The 19,299-nt window shown below is 40.2% G+C and overlaps 2 protein-coding genes, 1 long non-coding RNA gene and 1 other non-coding gene across 8 annotated transcripts; 1 reads left to right on the top strand and 3 right to left on the bottom strand.

Moving 5' to 3' along the window:
• Positions 1-210: 210 nt before the first annotated feature.
• Positions 211-3,502, bottom strand: LOC129598533 (uncharacterized). Of its 2 annotated transcripts, none has more exons than XM_055496500.1 (10): positions 3,027-3,502; positions 2,759-2,797; positions 2,584-2,696; positions 2,331-2,456; positions 1,682-2,243; positions 1,467-1,615; positions 1,188-1,241; positions 903-1,008; positions 752-830; positions 211-640 (listed from the first exon to the last, which is right to left on the bottom strand). In XM_055496500.1, the coding sequence occupies exons 2-10, from the start codon at positions 2,780-2,782 to the stop codon at positions 408-410; spliced, it is 1,446 nt and encodes a 481-aa protein (XP_055352475.1). In that variant the 5' UTR covers positions 2,783-2,797; positions 3,027-3,502; the 3' UTR covers positions 211-407. The 2 variants fall into 2 exon arrangements, with proteins under 2 accessions (XP_055352475.1, XP_055352473.1); XM_055496498.1 differs by lacking the exon at positions 2,759-2,797 and having other exon boundaries at positions 3,027-3,152; positions 3,422-3,484.
• LOC129598535 (uncharacterized) lies at positions 3,160-10,191 on the top strand. 4 transcript variants are annotated; one of them, XR_008691714.1, is made up of 6 exons: positions 3,160-3,365; positions 4,394-4,833; positions 5,091-7,397; positions 7,833-8,266; positions 8,494-8,589; positions 9,796-10,191. It is a non-coding gene; the product is annotated as an uncharacterized LOC129598535 (long non-coding RNA). The 4 variants fall into 4 exon arrangements; XR_008691712.1 differs by lacking the exon at positions 8,494-8,589 and having other exon boundaries at positions 7,966-8,266; XR_008691711.1 differs by lacking the exon at positions 8,494-8,589.
• On the bottom strand, positions 3,575-3,645 carry Trnag-gcc (transfer RNA glycine (anticodon GCC)). The gene has a single exon. It is a non-coding gene; the product is annotated as a tRNA-Gly (tRNA).
• Positions 4,070-5,713, bottom strand: LOC129598534 (uncharacterized). The gene is made up of 3 exons (XM_055496501.1): positions 5,335-5,713; positions 5,104-5,204; positions 4,070-4,864 (listed from the first exon to the last, which is right to left on the bottom strand). Exons 1-3 carry the CDS (start codon positions 5,378-5,380, stop codon positions 4,370-4,372), a joined length of 642 nt encoding a protein of 213 aa, XP_055352476.1. The 5' UTR covers positions 5,381-5,713; the 3' UTR covers positions 4,070-4,369.
• Positions 10,192-19,299: the final 9,108 nt, after the last annotated feature.

The raw sequence follows: 19,299 nt of genomic DNA, 5'->3' as shown, positions 1-19,299 counted from the left end.
GCGCAGCCGCTGCACGTAACGACGAGGGCATGATTGAAAAAAGGCCCCAGCAAATTGCTAATTTCCCTTTCACACACATGGCTGTACGTGCACGTACGCGGCCGACAATGTTGCAAATGCAATCAATGCTTTATGAATTCGAAGGGTTTTATGTGGTAGCTTAGTGGGTGACCTTTTGCATTTGTTAATCTGCTTTCCGTATAACTTGTCTACAAAATAACCCAGAAGAATTATACATACACGTGCGGCTAATGTGTTAGAATAATTTGTAAAATTTCAGCATGTTCTTAGAACCAGATCAAGCTACCATCCGAAAAACAACTTATTTTAGGCGTCTCGATAGAACTCAAACAATCATATAATATGGAGACGAAACCGAAATCCCAGTAGTAAATTTTCTAGTATCATTATAAGACATTCTCGGCGGATGCATCCTCCCACATTGTTAGAAAGGTGTCCATTCCTGTGCGCCAGACATCTTCTATGAAATCGTTATCCAAATGTACGGACATGGCCCGCAGGTAGTCATGCTGCGCGCCGAAACACCGCTCATTCGACAGCGTAATATTACGAGTACGTGACAACGTAATGCTGATACCCAAGGAACGGAAATAAGAATTGCCGGCAATGTGGATCATGCCTACAACAGCGATTAATGCAAGCATTTATTGTTAGAATCACGAAGAAAGCCAGTTATCACCGCTACATCGTACACGCATGTAGAGAAAGATACATTAATAATTTTGTGTACCTAAACTGATAGCGTGTGCTGTGATGACAACAGGGAACACTTGTGGTGATTTCGCACGTTCTTCCAATTTATTAATTTTCTGCAGTAAATGATACGCCTGATATATGTGATGTGAATAGAAACAACAGTGGTTATTCGTAAGAGCACTAACAATTCTTATGGATTGTCCGTTTAGGTCACCAAGAGCAGCTAGTGATCGCAGATACGGCTGATCAACTGCTGGGTTGGGCGACAGCACCAGCATCTTTATGGACAACCTGAAGAAACCAGAAAAAGTAACGCTCATGACTACGGTAAATGAATAAAAGCAGAAAGAAAGCCAGAAAAAGCCGCTCAAAAACTTAATATATAGCGATTGTCAACGATAACTAATGACGGTCAGTGGATTAAGTGTAAATCGTGCATGCAATGGTATAGTACAAAACATTTCCCGTACCTGCGATCATGCAGTGTGGAGCGGATGGCATTGTCCACGAATGGCCAATATTTCCTGTATAATAAATGGTGCATATACAAGTACACCGCTAGTTTCTTTCCAAGTAAACTTTAGGATCTATCGTTGCACCGTAAAATTGAACTGTGAAGTTTTCGAACATGCGCGTTATTAACAACATACGCATTATTAATTACTTAAGCTGCTGTCCAGCTGGTCAGGGAAATGACGGCAGACGTTCCCGTATGTGGATGTGCGAAACACACTAACGTCATTATTTACCGGTGCGTGTCGTTGGCAGATTTTGATGCAGTTGGAGAGTATCCGGGCACGATCATCAACAGAAACTCTGATGCATTTTCCAGCACTTTAATCAGCCTTAGCAGACTTGAAGGCAGTACGACACGCTCCGCTAAGAATTCCGGCGATACCTATAATATAAAATTAATATTCCAGTGGCCTTTCAGTGCGATTCCGCAGCGCAATAATGTACATACGGATAGCAGCCCTGTCTCTGGCCCACTGAAACATTTCGATTCAAAGGTTATGCTGCTCTGACTGATCTCCGATCCCGTTCCACGACCGTATACCGTTGCATGCCAGAACGAATTAAAGATTCGAGCAAGCTTCCCGCCAATACACGGGCAGTTTTCACCGCGTAGTCCGCTGGACGATAAACTCAGGTAGAAATGCCGTTTGTCGATTATCCAGACCGGCGTTACAATGGGCAAGGCAATGCTTTTCATCCTTATGACGTGATGTACGGATGCAAATGTTATTTGGCCGGAAGTTTCGTACCTGGTCCAGCCATCTGTGGCCGTGACGTTTGTTGGAACATCATTAGTTAATATATTTATGGATAAAGAATGCAGCGAGTTGCCGGCATGTTTGACAAGGTGCATAATGCGTGCGATAATACTGTCAGCAGATACCGTGAGATCAAGATCTAACCATTTCTTTAACAACGACAACGATGGCACCAAGATTTCAGTGGAAGTATTGGCCAAATAAATGAGTTCCACCAAATTCGGTTCTTGTGGTTGTAACACTAAATATGGACTAAAAATTTCACACTTTGTACATAAGTTATAATAAAACAGTTAGCCTAAATTTAATTAGAAATTTAGTTTCAAGTTCGGAAAATACCGGCATGTTTCGTTACAAATTGGTTCCGCGATGTATTTGTAGGCGTTGCGTTCTTTTTTGTCCGTGGCCAATGGCAATGATATTATTAGTATTATAAGAATAGCGACAAGGGATATCGGTACACACCTGTACAATATTTCAAAGCAGCGTTTTAAAACAGCTGAAATTTTAAAATATATGTAGAAATAACCATAAACGATATGTCCCAATATCCGTACAAAATGATAAGGATAATAAGATTTAATGCAGTCACCATGGTTCGATCTTTCTACGGATTTCTTGTGGATTATCCTCGGAAAATCTGGCACTTGTCAGTTCCAGTTCCAATGTAGTGAAATCCGCTCGGTTTTCCGAGCCCAGAACCGTCTGCAGTTAAAACGACGATTTACCGGTGATTTAAGATTTCCCAAAATAGCATTTCACTTTACTAAAGAATGTCTTTCGGCTCCCATTCCTTAGGGTAGGGCCTACGGGTAGCAATTGACGTAAAGTTTAAGAAGCATGTAAAATATAAAATCACACGTGCAAATCTGCAATATTAACGAAGTGATTAAAACTGAATGCGATTTACTCGTGCTTACTGTTCACTATAAAGTATAGATATGTGTTTAAACTAAATGGCTTTATACAGCACAGTGTACTCTTTTTACCCTTTATCAACATACAGGAAGCTGTTTTAGATTTATGTTGTTTTACCGTGTGACGCTTAATGCAGCATGGGTACCGAGCCATCCATGGTATTCCACATATCCTTAAGTTCCGCTCGGTCGCCAAGACTAAAATCAGCTGGTGCGAAACTGTTTATTTTTGTAAGTCTATATGCTGAAAACATTAACAAACGCCTTTATTGTTCAGTCAGCAGATGATATCCTTAATCTCCTGTTTTCACACTCCATTACTGCTGTGATTAAGCGAGCATATGTCTGACTGTCAGCTAATTTTCTCTGTATGGTTATGTCAACTGTAATTCTGCAACCACAGGCGGACGAATTAACGCGATTACAACCACAGGCGGACGAATTAACGCGATACCAGGTAATTTATTTGTAAAACTACGGCAAAGTATTGTAAAACTACGGTACTGTATTTACTTAATAGGTAATACAGAAATATAATTTCCTGAAGTTAAACGATGATGCATTGTTGAAAAAAAGTAAACTAATTTCGATGGCCTTCTGTTAGCAGTTAATAACAATTCTTTTTCTAAATTCCAACCCAAATTACCACATCACGAAAACAAAAAATGCGTTGTCCGGGAATCGAACCCGGGTCGCCCGCGTGGCAGGCGAGCATTCTACCACTGAACCAACAACGCTCGAATCGATACGATTGTTATTCTCCAAAGCGATGTATGTGACGAATCATTTCTAGCAGTACTGAGTACTGAACCTCCCAAATTGAACCTCTCAAATTTCCTGTTTAAAGCAGAAAGCCCCAAACCGTCAGCAGCCAGCACATTTCTTCGTTTATTGTGGTCATTCAAAAGCAGTACAGCACAGTCGGCTGCTTATTGTTATATATATTGTACTCGTATTTGTAGTGCCATACTTTGTGATGTGTGGACTTGACTGCAAAATTTTCACTAAAGTTTATCTCCGGCTGCATTGACAGTAACACATACAACTGCTTCAAATACTGGGTACATTTTTGTTTTTTTTAACGTACCTTGTTCAAAACGTTTTAAATTCCTTTGAAAAAAAAAGTAAAAGAGATTGTAAGCTTGTGGTATTTCCGCTATCCGAAGCTTCCTGTTTATTCTTTATTTACTGCAAGATGAGTCTTTTTTCTATTTACTGCAACCCAGTGCCTGCTTCTTTTAGAAAAACATCAGTTTAATTTGTTCGGAACAATAAACATCCACCAAATCATTTTTATTACTTATAATATCATGCAGCTGTTGCGTGCAAGTAACTCGATAGTATAGCCGCTGAGAGTCTGTGACAGATAACGACAATAAAAGATACAAGAATCATTTATTGACGTAATAAATAATATCATACATAACATTAAATACAATACGCATTGATAAGCATGCATAATTAAGTGGCCGGCGATTCGAAAAGGTTTGGCGCGGATACGGACAAATTATGCGAAAGAGCCGCCCCGCCGCTATCCAGCTGATCAACGGATACCCGGAGATCAACAGAAAACGATGTGTCAATTTGTAAATCATCGTAATGCGGAGGCGGCGGGATGGTTTCCTGTCGCTCAAAGATACACGGCACGGATTTGCGAGGCCGATAGATGGACGGATGTGACACAGCCAATTGGTACGTGGGTGGCAGTTCGTTGATCTGACGCGCCTCGCCCCAGCGGCGGCGGTTTCTGTTATGGCTAGACTGGCCTGCCGTCGCTCCGGGCGGAAGCCGGACGGTGTCAACGGCGGAGAGAGACTGCGAGCGCTGCCGGTGGAGACGATGGTGCATGGCGTTCAACAAACGCATTCTCCGCGTTACTTCCGGAGAGTGGAGACCGGAATTACCGGTAGAACCGGTGTCGTTGGGTACGCCGTTGATTACGATGGTAATATTATTCTGAAGATATACTTTATGGGTTTTGGGAATACGAAATTAATAAATTATTCATCTTCTATATATATGGAAAGTTGAACTGTACCTATGAGCAGCAAAGCTATTAAAATCGACTCCGCAAATATACAAATTATACACATACGTACACCGGCGTAGTCGCAGAATAATCTGAATTGTCTTCTTGAATTACGTTGTAGTTTCTGCCCTCCTCTAGAGTAGGATATTATAGGTCGTGAACTCACCGTTGTTGCGCCCGCTTCCGGATGGCCATTTGCACGGACACCCCATCGGCTGTAGCAATAGCGTGCGAATAGTTTGCATCCCAACACAATCAATACGGTAACTGAAATGATGTTTTTACAGATGTGCATTAACATGAAATATCATACCTGAATGTGTACGTATGCATTTCATATGTTTATGCAGTGATTAATTAAATGACAAGCTAGTATCAAAGGTAGCAGCTGTATAACCTGCTGCCCAAACGCCGAAAAATATGCCAACGGTACTGGTCTCCATATAAAATCCGCGGCGTAATCACTTCCTCAAAAGGTAAGATGTCCGAAGGACCGGTAGAAGCGGGTTCAACGCCAATGGAGGCTTAATCAACAAACACAGGCCATGCATGTAATTTTTCACATCCCAAAAGCCAGAGATTCCTGTTGCGCGATGCAGTACGTTTCTGTACTTAATTATCGATATATGGACGGTAACAGCGCAATGATCGATCGTTAATCAGACCTTCTACAAATTCCTCTTCCAAAACTGTAAGAAGAATTCCAAAACATGTGAATTACATGTGTCGAGTGATACGAGGCTGCACAACATTTGTCAGGTAAATCGCAATCGAAAACGTTTGACGTAACAAAGTACAGAGTCAATAAAACCTCTTACCAAAGTGCAGGGGTTTCTATAATTACCCGGAAAAGATACGATAGTACTGTACGTTTAACATAGACTTTTTATTTATTGTGATTTGATTATGTCGGCACCGCTCTGACTGCTACGATATCAGGCTGTTATCAGACGGTTAACAATGGCAATAGACGATTAATCATCCAACTGTCATCACTGCACATTTTACGGCTTGGATGTGCTGCAAACAACATGGATATTCGAAGAAAACTGGGACTGCCACCCGGAAACATACATGGCACATGGACACACACGGTCCAACGACCCGCATGGTGCAGCATTGGTTATCCATAAGCCTGTGATACATAGATATCATAGATTCTGTTTACGGCAAAATCCAAAGATAAGCCATTAACAAATTTTGGTAAATGGAGGTTTCGGCTAAAGATGTGTATAAATCTTGCAACTTGAACAAACTCTTGTACTACCACATGGCGCGTATGGGGATTGTGCACAACTGCATGCATGAGCTTCTGTCCCATATGTAATTCCTTAACGTTTAATATTAACGATAACTTATGGCAGTGAGCGTAGACCCTAAAGGAGTTTTCAATTGTCATTATTAGTAAAATGCGTGAAGTGTATTTAATAAGGTGAAAACTCCGTACACACCCTTTCACACCCTTTCACTCCGTACACAACCTTTTGCACTCCCTTTCATTCCGTGCACGACCTATTTGCGCTACCTTTCATTCCGTACACAACCTTTTAATTTTTTTAATTTTTTCACAGTAGTTATTTCTGGAATAAAAAAAAACGCGCAATCTCGCCCGCTTTTTTATTTGAACAGCAACGTTTTTTACTCTAATCTCCGCAAGACCTGCTCCGTAACACTTGTTTATTCAATCTTCGCTTGCCACGTGAGTTATTTGCTGACGCTGTCATACACCAGGACGTCTTCGTCGGAACGGTCCCATGATGTTGCAGAAAAGTAGTACGAGTAGTATTTTTTTGTAGTTTTGCTTTTCTGTAGTAATATAGATTACAAGCGTTTCAGTATATTATATATAAATATATATAAAAGTTTGGTAGTACACCGAGTGAATGGTAGTGCGCAAAAAGGTTGTGCACGGAATGAAAGGGAGTGCAAAAGGTTGTGTACGGAGTGAAAGGGTGTGAAAGGGTGTGTACGGAGTGGTCACCATTTAATAAACATGTCTGCATAAATATAATATATTTTAATAAATATATTTTATATTAATATTTTAGTAAACATGTTTGCGTTAACGATTCGCCATTCTTGCACGGAAAGCTGCTGCAAGCCGTATACCGATATTTATGTATATATTAGACGATAATATTATCAAGTACTTAATTAGAACAAAACATTGTGTCTTTTGCATTTAGCAATCAGAGTATCATTTATGTTTATCAATTCTTGTTATATATATGCGCGTTTAAACGGTTTGCTATAGCCTATACTTCGACGTTTTGCAAGTCTGGTTATCGGCGGCGAATTGGTAAGCATTTTAGCGACCAGCTGTGGCAGAAACTCAGATCTGCATTGAAATGCGGTGGTTAACTACCGGCCGAGCTGGCCAAACTTCACAAGATTACGGGCTGTTCTGCCAAGTGCCACCCGCCCAAGAAAAACCTCCCAAGAAAAGCAACTGCGACTGAGGTATACTTAGGTAATTTATATGGCCTGAAATGATCCAAATGCCAGACAATACAGTTTTAGTGACAAACCCAAAAAAGTCGCAATATCTATACTGAAGTAAGGCATAACATACCATACTTCCCTTCATAAAGGTACAGGTATTGATAACGTTTTGCATGAAAATAAGGAGTATTCAGTTATCTGACGTTTTCGCTTACGTCCTTCATATTCTTACGTCTTGGTTTTCGCATACAGATAACCTTGAACTCAACTAGTCTTACATTCACTAAACTAAACGTTCTGTACATATATTTGTGCAACATCATTAGCATGGCCGGGGACTTACTATAAATATAGTCCTTAGCTATTATATAGTTATCAAAAGCCAGTTAACTACCTTGTTAATATAGCACGGAAAATCACGAAATCAAAATCGATAATCATGACCTTCTGCAGCACTATGTTCCTGTATTTCCCGAGAACGATTATATCACTGTTTTGACCGCTCCTTGCATTGTGCTGTAACCTTCGTGGCACTTATTTTTGGATCATCCCTTCGACAACCAGTAATCCTGATTGCCTTTCGCAGACAGCCGGTACATCCTGGGAATTTCGTGATGCGTACTGTGCTGCTGGACTGACGGCCTGTCACATACACCATCGATTGACCCGTTTGTATAGAAGGGTACCCACGCACACGACGGCCCTGACCGCACTCGGATATCTGGTTTCCAAACCACTTCACAATTCCCGTCATCCATAAAGAATTTACTTCCCATCTGCGTCGTCTACCTAACCATAAGCAGCGTGGGAAGGTGAAAATATGAATTAGGGATGCTTATGGAAATATCAGCGAGTTATTCCGGGGTTTCTCCTGCGGCACAATAGAGGTAGAATCTCGTCAAGCCAAATAAAATGTTCTTATGTTTCTGAGCAGCTGTAGCGTTTAAATATAACGGTTTTACTGCGCTGAATGTGGAAGACTGGTCACCGATTTGCTTGCAAGCTGCAACAATCATCGTTGTAAGCTTTCTTGGGTAGGATCAGTAGTATTACGCATCCGAATGCGATGACAGCTGCAGGACCGTAATGGATATCACAATGTTTCTGGCTAAAGTTTTCAGATTTATGGTTTTGGTGGCATCTGCCTTTTTGTTTACTATGAGCAAGGGAAAATGTGACCTTTTGCATGGAGAGACCAGAATACGGGCAGGTAGGCGCGTTTAACCGACATAAGGCAATCGGTCAAAAACTGATCATCACCGATATCCCGTTGCAACCTAGCTTACTATTGATATTTTTGTATAAATTATGTAATAAAATTACGACGTTATACTTTTATAAAGTCTCACTCCTACTCGAAACTACATTATATCAATCACTGCTTACTAAATCGGTGTGTTCTTACTACCTTAAGAATGGTAAACGGCGCCCGAACTCTTGTGATCTTGATGACCGCTGCTTAATAACAATTCATCGGTGCTCCTATAACATGTTGCGCTTAATACAGTATTCAACGTGTACGGTATTTATAATCGGGCGTAGCTGCTACAACTGTACCTGATGAATTTAAAAGTTGACTGCACAAAGTAACTGCGCATCTAAATGACTTGTACTCACCATCAGTACCTAACCAGGGCACATAGGGGTCCTCCAAATTCAGAAAAATTTCCTATTTTGTAAAATGGTAGTATACTATCGTAGTATGCTTAAAAAAATATTTTCATCTGCCATGGTCAAGGGGGCGTGGCCAGACAGCATTTAAAAGTTTGCGTATTATCACATATACTATGCAATGCAGTGAGCGGAGTTATTCGTATTTAGTTCTATATTGAATTTTTACTGTAGCACCGTGAACTTTTGCAGCTGTCCAGTTGTGATGTAAACGATGCCCACGTGCGGCAGCTCGTGTCATTGCTGCCAGTACACATTTTCGAAAATTTTTTATCAGTTAGTATTGTATGTACGAGTAAACCGTGCAAAAAACTTCTTTTACTAATTAGCAGATATGTACTCGTACTGCATTTCATAACAGATTTTGGAAAATGTTATTTAGGCAGCAGTGACACGAGCCGCCGCACGTGGTTTTCGTTTACATCACCACTCGACAGTTTCAAAGTTCACGGTGCTACAGTAAAAATTTAATATAAAACTAATTACGAATAACTCCACTCACTGCATTGCATAGTATGTGATAATATGCAAACTTTTAAATGCTGTCTGGCCACGCCCTCTTGACCATGGCAGATGAAAATATTTTTTTGACCATACTACGATAGTATACTACCATTTTACATAATATGAAATTTTTCTGAATTTGGAGGACCCCTATGTGCCCTGGTAAGTGTCATAAAATGTTAGCAATCTTGTTACTAGCGGAGAAGGGCAATTTTTCTGGCTTCTTTCAACTTATTTATAGGTTATTCCCGTACAATGCTGACAGAAGAACATTTCGATCACACGAAAGCCAGACACACCCATGTCGATCGCATCCTGCTGCGACTTTCGACATCAAAAACAGCAGCAATGGATGACCTATCCACCACCCACACGGATCTGCGCGCGTTGCTTAAATTACAGCCGTTGGAGCGTCCATCAACGGCGCGACAGGAACACAGTGCTCTGGTGCAGTCCGGAATCCTGCAGTCTGGCGAGGGCGCTGTGACCAGTACTTGGTATCTTGGCCGAAGAAAGTGACCGTCTTACCTATTTTTATATCAGCACTGTTTAAATTTGTTAAATTTTTAATGTTTCAATAATGTTACAATCGGAATTCAGTATTATTCTTCAAAAAACAGAAAACGTGTTGAAACATTTACCGACAAATTAAAGCAACAAAATGAGCATAACACGTACCTCTGTACATGTTCTACTCTAGTGGATACGTAATTTGAAATCATGGAGCAGGTATTCAAAATAAACAGAAGAACGGGAAAAGTTCGTCAGACAATGCAAAGGTTTCTTAATTCTGACTGCGCGGCTTCATTTAAATTTACGTTGTAATGATAATAAATTCCTGGGGAAAAAAACGATACATAAAAAAACGAAAAAAACCTGATATTGACTGGTGAAAAAACGATAATTCACGCCGAGATCATCAAGGGCCTGTATAAGTCAAGGTTTTGGGACTATAGCGAAAGTTACGATGTTGTTTGTACTACATATCTTTAGTTTGTAGAACAGCAGATCGATCTACTGTTCTACTGCTAGAAGCACAGATACTGACTGTGCAATAGCTGCAAGCACAATTACGAAGTTGCTAGCTAGTAACTTCGTTTTTATGTTTTTAAAGAACTCCGTTTCCTGCACAAAAGGTTCCAGTATATAACGGGAAAATGTACAGGCAACTACTACAGTGAGGCCACTGACTGGCAGTCCGGCAATGAACACAGATAATTAACAAAAGCAGGAATAAGCCCAGCCTAAAGCCGCTCCGAATTTTTAATCTAGTGAATATCGTACACTCTTCAAATCAATGTACTGTAAAAACAGAATAAATAGATACTAAATACCTCTACAGTCTGAACGGTGCGATGATTGCACGTTGATTCAAAAGCAACTTATGTATTTTGAAGTTAAAAGCACCGGAGTACATCCTTTTAACATACCTCTCCAACTCCAAGGTAGCATGCAAAATTCGAACAAAAGAACACACACAAATTCAGCAGGAGGTGTGGACGCTTTGGCACATGCACATGTATTTTTATTTAATATGGTATAGTATGGTACTGGGGAAAGACACTAGATATATATAGATATAGAATGTTCGGTTCACACCTACCAATGTTGGTATCTGGCAAAAGAATTTCGCAAAATTCATGAGATCAAATTTACTTAAACAACTTTAATAGCACTCTTTTTAAAATGCAAGCACCTACTTGACGCATTGCATATCCATCAGAGCGATAGGCAACGAAGTGAGCCAGTTTACCACCTTGAAGTTGAATTATGAAATTACCGATGCATGACAATATGGATACGATTATTCTTTTCCCGCGAATCCCGATAAATCTGTGCATAACCCGTGCAATGCATTTTATATGCACTCTAATAGCACTTATGCTTATTTTACCAAGAAACACTGTCTTTTTGCGACTTTTCTTTTAAATAATTTACCATGGTAGCATTGTACAGTGAGTACCTAGTAATTAGGCAAGTTACTTTGGACTTGCCAGTGCATGCCTTCTGACTTTTTTATGTACATTAATTTTATAATTCGGATAGCGTGAAGCATTAGCGGCACCAAGTTGCAGACGATGCCATTAAAAGTTAAAAACATACGACATTTAAGACACAACACATTAAGACCATGAAGACATAAGGCGTACATTTAAGGCTTGATTTGATCGAAATTAAACGCCCCTAAGGTGACCCGCTATTTCGCTGATCGTCACCAAGACGAGCCGACACACTGTCGAGCAACCGTTTTTTAGGTTTTCTATGCTTTTTAGACTTCTTCGGTTTTTTAGATTTATTAGGCCTTTTTAATTCTAAATTTTCTTAGTTTTTCTTAATTTGTCTAAGTTTCTCATGTGTCCCCGTGTTTGTTTTGCCATCGCCTTCGTGAAGGTCCACTTCGTGCGTTCGACCTTGTGTCGGTGAGCCCTGTGATGTTAGTATCAATAATTAACGCAATCACTTGAACATCTACAGTATATTGCCTTCTGAAACATCTACAGTATATTGCCGTCTGATGTCGCAGGTGATTTTGAGATGCATCGTAGTGGCCGCGTGACGTCGAATTTGTTAAGCCTAAAGCGATCAATTCTCCCATGGCAAATGTCTGGCATGGCATTTCGTGATCTTTCTATCATCGCGGGAATTTCGTGCAGTTGACGCATCGGTAGTTCACCGATCCACGAAGAATACCAAGCAATTAGAATTACACATTTAGATGACATATTCTGTAGCCAAAACTCCCCACGCACACTTTAATCATTCCCTTAATAAATCCTAATTTCTCAGACGTTATAATTCTGCGTTCCTGGTGGTTTCTTTCCTGGCATAGGCGAATTTTTAATACAAACCAGACGCATGCAACACGGCAATATTTTAGACAGTTTCTGCTTGCTGTCCCCGAGGGATTTGATGAGAAGCGAATATAAAACTGCACAAATCTAATCGTACTCGTGGTTAGTATATGGCAGTTTAGGCGAGAGAAAAATTCTGTAGTTCGATAGTTTTAGTAGTTTTAAGAGTTTTTATCACGGTCGCCTCAGCATTTGAAGACTGATTTGCGTGTTCCTTCAGTTCCCGGTGTGCTTCATATTCGCAGTTTGCCGAAATGGCCGCATCACTACCTAAGTTTTACCTGCAGATGCTTTTTGTTATATTCGTAATCGGTGGCTGCCGGTGTGACCTTGGAACTTGGTTAGAGCGACTGCGAAGAGGTAAGGTTACGGGTTAGAAATCCCCAAAGAAACATATGCAACATGGTAAAGTGCGGGCAATATTACGATTCTTAACAATACAGCTTGTACACATCCACCTATCCTCTAAAGTCTAAATCAAAAATCTAGAAAAATCAGTATTGTGAAATAATTATAGACATATATAGTCGAACCTTCAACCGCCGAAGGACACCAGGCATATACAATCCCGCAGTTCAAAGACGATCGCCTACTGTTTCTTCTGAGCCAGCCAATAACCGAAATGACCATTACGTCGTCGCCGGATCTGCGCGCACTACTTAAACTGCGACCGTCAGAACGTAGCTCATCCGCCAAGCACCAGTACAGCTCCCTGGTGCCGCCTAGTGTATTGCCATCCAGCGAGAGCATTCCGACCAGCAACTGGTACCTAGGTCGGAAGAGGTGACTTACTGTACGCCCGTTAATGTCCATACAGCGCTCGGTTTTATCGGTGTGTATGCTACCAGAGTTTTGTGTGTCGCATTTGTTGTTCAACGTACCAGCTTGTCAGTTGGGTTTCTAAAAGAGCAAACGTCTGAATCATTGCTACAATCTGACTGACATTAACAATCATTTTGCCCTTTGTCGTACTATAGCTGTACGAGTATTACTTAATAAAGTATTGGACTCAAAAACTTAGCTTCGAACTTTACATACCTGAGTTGTGTATTGTAAAAATGAAGGTCTCATAGCCGTCCCCTTAAGTTGTTGATTTGAAAAAGTTTATGCGTGGCGTTTTTATACGGTATGACTGAATAACTACAGTACGTACCTCCTGCCTCCGCAGATTCTAAAACTTAAGCAGCAGCATACTTGAACAGTAACTTCGTAAACAAAAGTTAACATAGAATAGATAATTCTGTGACATAATTAAATGTACAGCAGTCACTCATTCCGGTCGATCTTTTACTTCAGTTTTTCAGTAATTATTAGTTGGGTCAAGGGTGGAACATGGTAGGGGACCCGTGGGGACTGGCGGCCATGCTGCCCTCATCCGAAACCGGGCACGATTTATTGCAGTGTCATACAGGAGAAACCCACTCTCATAGATGTCTACTTCAGAGCTTCCCACCAGATATTTAACGGTAAAACGCAACATCCGTTCAGGGAACACAGGAAGCAGCGGTTTTTCCAGTTTCTTGGTGTATCCATGCTTTATTTCATTTGAACCATATTACACGTAATGGTGCTAATGTTAGTTCTGGTAGAATATCCGTACTGCATCTGTAACATAAAACAAATTATTTTGAATGCTGTTAATTATGGCTAATAGCAGGTGTATGAGTAGAAATATCTTCAAGTATCGACCGGATTTCGGTGCACTTAGCACACGCAAATACCGGGTGGCTGAACAAAATGGCGGGCTCCGTTTTTAATTTGCTCCTCACAAACCGCGTTCCCCCGTAAACTACTCGTACTTAGACTTGTTAAATAGACAATTTATTGGCTACTAAAAACAATAAAACGTTTGTAAAAAAATTTAACCGTTCTCGTTTTAAATGGTTCTAATCAAAGTCATGCCAAAAACATATTCTGGCCAGCTCGCAAAACTTAGAATATCGTGGCATTTCTTTTCCGTACGGACGTTTTTGTTATTTTTTAATGTTCTGTCTAGAAAACTACATCTTCTTTCATTAGTAAAAATTTTCTGGACCTGCCGCATGCGCTGGACGAATTATTCACCAGCGCACTTTTTGACTTTCCCAAAAAATGCCGATGTTTTATTTGATTTGATTAAGCAGTTTTGATTTAAATTTTCGGCTAAATGACAGGTTGCAGCAAAAGATGTCGGTTTCGATTTTATACAATATGTAACTAACACATTGTCCTTGCAGAAATAACATTAAACCATACAAGCTCCTAAAACGCTGGTCAGAAATTTGCTTTCGAAAACTCTGCTTGTGGATTTCACGACAATTATTCGTGTGGACTTTCATGATCAGTTATTTCCTAAACTGGCCAAATACGGTTGCTAGAATTTTCCTGTTTCCAACAGCAAAAAAACTAGAACAACCCCTATCCGAAATAGTAACGTGAGCTACATGAATGTCCTTTACTGAACAGTAGCGAATTTTTGTTTAAAAAGGGATGAAATCAAATTTTCGCTTCCTGGCCAACCGTCAAACCCACCTAGTTTTCCAAAAAAATTCATAAAAAAGTCAAACCTTTGTTTATTGTCGGTTTAATTTAACTTTTATATGCTGAAAACATTGCTCTTTCGAATAAGACTAAAACGGTGTCAGTCAGGCATCGGACGGACCCAGCGCACTCTGGTAAAACAGACCGCCATTTTGTTCAGCCACCCGGTAATGTGACCGAAGAAGGAAGAATGTTGGTTTTTCCATCTGCTTAACCCGGAGAGCGGAAGCGGTATAACTTGCGTATACAGGGTGCCCTATCTGTCGTGATATCAAAATGTTATTTTGGAAATATCAGGTCGAAATTTTCCTCCAACAAGCCTGAATATTTAATTTTATTCAAAACGCAACGGCAAACGATTTTATTTCGGATTTTCTTTGCAGGAACATTCCAGCTAAATAAAGCGGTTGGTTCCCATCAAGATAGCGTAGGCAGATGTCAAATAACGGATGTTTCCACACAGTCTTTCTTCCTGTCGATTAAATACAAGTACATGCATTCGTAATGGGGGAAAAAGGAAGCACGAGCGTAGATCGTACGTTCCCGACTGCGAATACTTGCGCCATGCTCTATTCTTGAATTCGATATATATACTTTATAGCAACTCCCTCAGAATTAACCCGGAAATCGCTACTGCTCGAACTATTTATGAGCTACTTGAATAATGAAGTAAAATCGTGCGTACTAAATTCTAGCGCATAACTGTCTCACCGGTATGGCGTACCAAATACCTCACCCCCCGTAAACCTTAAAACTTAAAACTCACCTTAAAACCTTAAAACTTATTTGGTACGCCATACACCGGATGGCAAAATACCCACTTAATGCGACAATCTCAAAACAGAAAACATAAATTTGTAGTACTATACATAGAGATAGATGTAAACCTGCAATCGTATACCGTAGGCGTAGTCATGATCATAAGCAAATCACAACTGCCAATAATCTTTTTCGTTTTTATGCAGCATAACTCAACATCGATAACGTAGCACCGGTTGCTAAATTTTAAAACACTGTAGGTTTTAAAGAGTCTCAAGTATTAAAACCCTAAAAACTTTTAAAACTTACGGAATGCGGAGCATGTCTTGGAGCATTTCCTTTCAAAGGTTGAATTTTCGAAAAGCTTAGACCTATTTTGCGCGGATCAACACTTTACAAACTTTAATTTTGCTGTGCTCTCACTAATCATTCTTTTGTTCTGAGTCGACATCATTCTTGTATTTTGAGCCGGGCCAAGGGCACATATGTACGAGGGAAGCCGCTGCGCTTTTGTGACCCCTTCCATAGCTGTAATTTCAGTTTCACAACGGGAATCAGCAGTATGTACTTTTGTTGGCTTTCACAAGCAAATTATGTTAATGTGTCCATTGGTCAGTCTCGTTATGAGGCCTAAATTTTTATTCCTTGCTTAGACCATTATAATTTGCCAGTTGTTTCAATCACTTTTGTAAAGTGATTGAAACTATGTATTGTATGTATTGTATACCTTACAGCTATGTTAAATCAAATAAACCGTCACACATTAAAAGTACTAGTGCCCAGCATTGATTTATTTTTTTGTATCACCCATTGCAATTTTCTAGCACGAAATTCGTTAAATTTTGCCCTACATTCATTATCAGTTTTATTCATATACACAACCGCCGAAGCAGGAGGGTTCCCTGGATATCACTTACTAATGAGATTATGCACGATTCCAATCCCCGCGGCATAAAAAATTATCGCAGCCAGTTTCTTAAAATTGCTTAATTCCCATTATCATATTTCCTACTTCTGTATTAAGGAAGGTTATGAATTATTTATGCTTTGGTTTAGGATGCACTTTGTTGTTACTTTGTATACAGCATTTGACTTGTTTAATTTATACAGTATAATATACGAGTATTATGGTGTTCTAACATTATAACTTTGTATGACGTTAGGAGTGTAAGACGTTAAGGCCAGCTGAACGTGTAATTTTTTAAAATAAATTATAGGCCGACCATGCATTATAGGGGCATTAACGATGTATTCGAGAAACGCCGGCATGGTTTTGGGGCATATGGCCAGCCTCGTCTCGGCCGCGGAGTCTCGTGGAAAACGTCAGAACATGCTCGGCCACCGGAAGGAGCGTATACGTGTTATCGCGCGAAGTGCCACCTGATTCGTGGCCAGGGGGTCGAAGACACCTGATACGTGGCCAGGTGATACCCTAATTCGTGGCCAGGGAGTGAGATGGATCCTGATACGTGGCCAGGATGTTGCGGCTGCCTTCCGGTGCGGTTCTGTGCGTACCATAGCGAGAGAGCAGCGCGAGTGAGGAATGACCTTTAATGAGTTTCACAATAACGCTGCTATAACTGAGGAAGCCAACAAGACAAAACTTAATTGCTTAAGGGTTGGGAAGGCGGGTAACAGGAAGATTACAAACGTTAACTTCCAATGATCAATATCAAACTTTGACACACACAAAAATGGAGATAACAGGCAAAAGACTCGCACATGCCGAAAAAACACCAATTCGATAAATGCAACTGGGCCAGCATGAGATAGAGCTGACGGTTAGGTAGTCCGTAGGTAAAATGGCAGTTTTGCGCACCGTACGCAAACAGGAAAGGCAGGCGATTCGCTGGCACACATGCTCGTGGAGTCGTGGTACATTCTAGGAAGGAGGAGAATAACATCCGTCGGTTCGCTCAAGTCCGGCGGCTAACATTGATGTCCTGTTCAAAAGAGAGAGCAGCTCTTGCCGGCGTTTCTCTCGCATCGTTGAAACAAGTTAGCGAGTAAACGCAAACTTCAGTTAAGACTATATAGTGTATACTTTGAAAGGTCGTGAAGGCAGGCGGATTGCCGACTAATTTTAACGCGGCTGTCGCCAGATAAATATGTTATTTATTCTTGGCATTTATTTTTTCGCTTGTTACGCAGTGTAACACAATGACTTTTATACTTTAAAGATTCTTGCAGTTTTAAAACGGCAGTTTAATTTATAGTTCTGTGTGGCTACCGTTAGAATAAACTACAGTACTAGCAGCTCTCTAATGCAGAAATTTACTTAAAAATAGGGTTTTGGCGCATTTTCATTGTATATTACTAATGGTAAATTACTAATCAGCCGAAATCATTCAACCCGGTTCGTCAGGTATCACTTTTTTGACGTGTGTTGTGCAGACCCGAGACGTGACGGCGACAGTATGTTTAAGTAGAGTTATCGCGCAATGTTTGACGTTAATTGGTACGTCTGAAGTACGTAGACTACGTAAAATTACAACGAAATTGTTACAATTAAAACGCATCCGTCCTGGCTCCGTATTTTGACGGTGCTCGGCACATCTAATCCATGAATGCCTTTTTACGAAATCGAACCGGGCAAACGAATTCTTCATTCCATTCCATAATATACAAGACGCGCCTGGAGAAGTTATAATTTTCGCTACTGCACCAAAACATAATACAAATTAGTAAACAATTATTTTAAATCGCAAAAGGGTAAGAAAAGGCGCCTGTGGTCGTCAGTTACTACTCGTAATTATACGTGGGTACCAACAGCAGGGAATTAAAGGTCGGGTCAAGAAGTGATAAAATCAACTTATCTTCTCATAAACACATGTCGCCACGGCCCGAGTTAAAATGTGCAGTAATATTCGCATCAATGCTGCACAAAATTAAAGGTCTAAAAATCAGCAGAATTTATACCTTATTTAAGAGCTGCAATTATGCATATTAATAACCCGTCACACTTCCCTCACGTAAGAAACTACCCAAGTGTACTTTTAACTGACCTTGTTATGGCCATAATTTTTCCCCGCTGTTTGCTGATTATTTATGAATTATTTATTCAAATCTCGAGAGTAAGTCAACGTGACATTTCAGTTCACCGCGGGTAGATCACTAAGAATTCGATGCAGTTACAAGACAAGATACAAGGCGTATATAAAGGTATGCGCTCACTGTGTTTGCTAAAGCTTTGAAGGTTAAGTGAAAAATTTGCTAAAATAGATTTGGTCACTATCAATAATAATTACACTGCTTCGTAATCCATTGTGGTTGCTGAAAATGGTTCTGTTGAAGAAGAACCTTCGCTTCGCAGTGTGCCTCGTATTGCTCACCATCAATACATGCCTTTGTGACTATTTAGATGGAGCCTTACGGACACGAAGAGGTCAAGTCATAAATTTACATACCTAATTTAACTGCGATTCTTATTTACTTTGCGAAATTTATAACAATGACTTACTTCCTGTAAAGCGTTTGTTATGTTCATTTTTCAGCCATCGAATTTTGTTTTCTCATAAGAAATGTCAGATTATTTATGAAAAACAATAAGCTTACGTTTCTGTACAAACAGAGATTTGTGAAGTACTTCCTAATCCCACCTGCTATTATTTTGC

Source organism: Paramacrobiotus metropolitanus, unplaced genomic scaffold, assembly GCF_019649055.1.
Source record: "Paramacrobiotus metropolitanus isolate TYO unplaced genomic scaffold, Prichtersi_v1.0 Parri_scaffold0000124, whole genome shotgun sequence".
NCBI classification, from domain to species: domain Eukaryota; kingdom Metazoa; phylum Tardigrada; class Eutardigrada; order Parachela; family Macrobiotidae; genus Paramacrobiotus; species Paramacrobiotus metropolitanus.
This window is presented reverse-complemented; position numbering and strand designations above follow the sequence as displayed.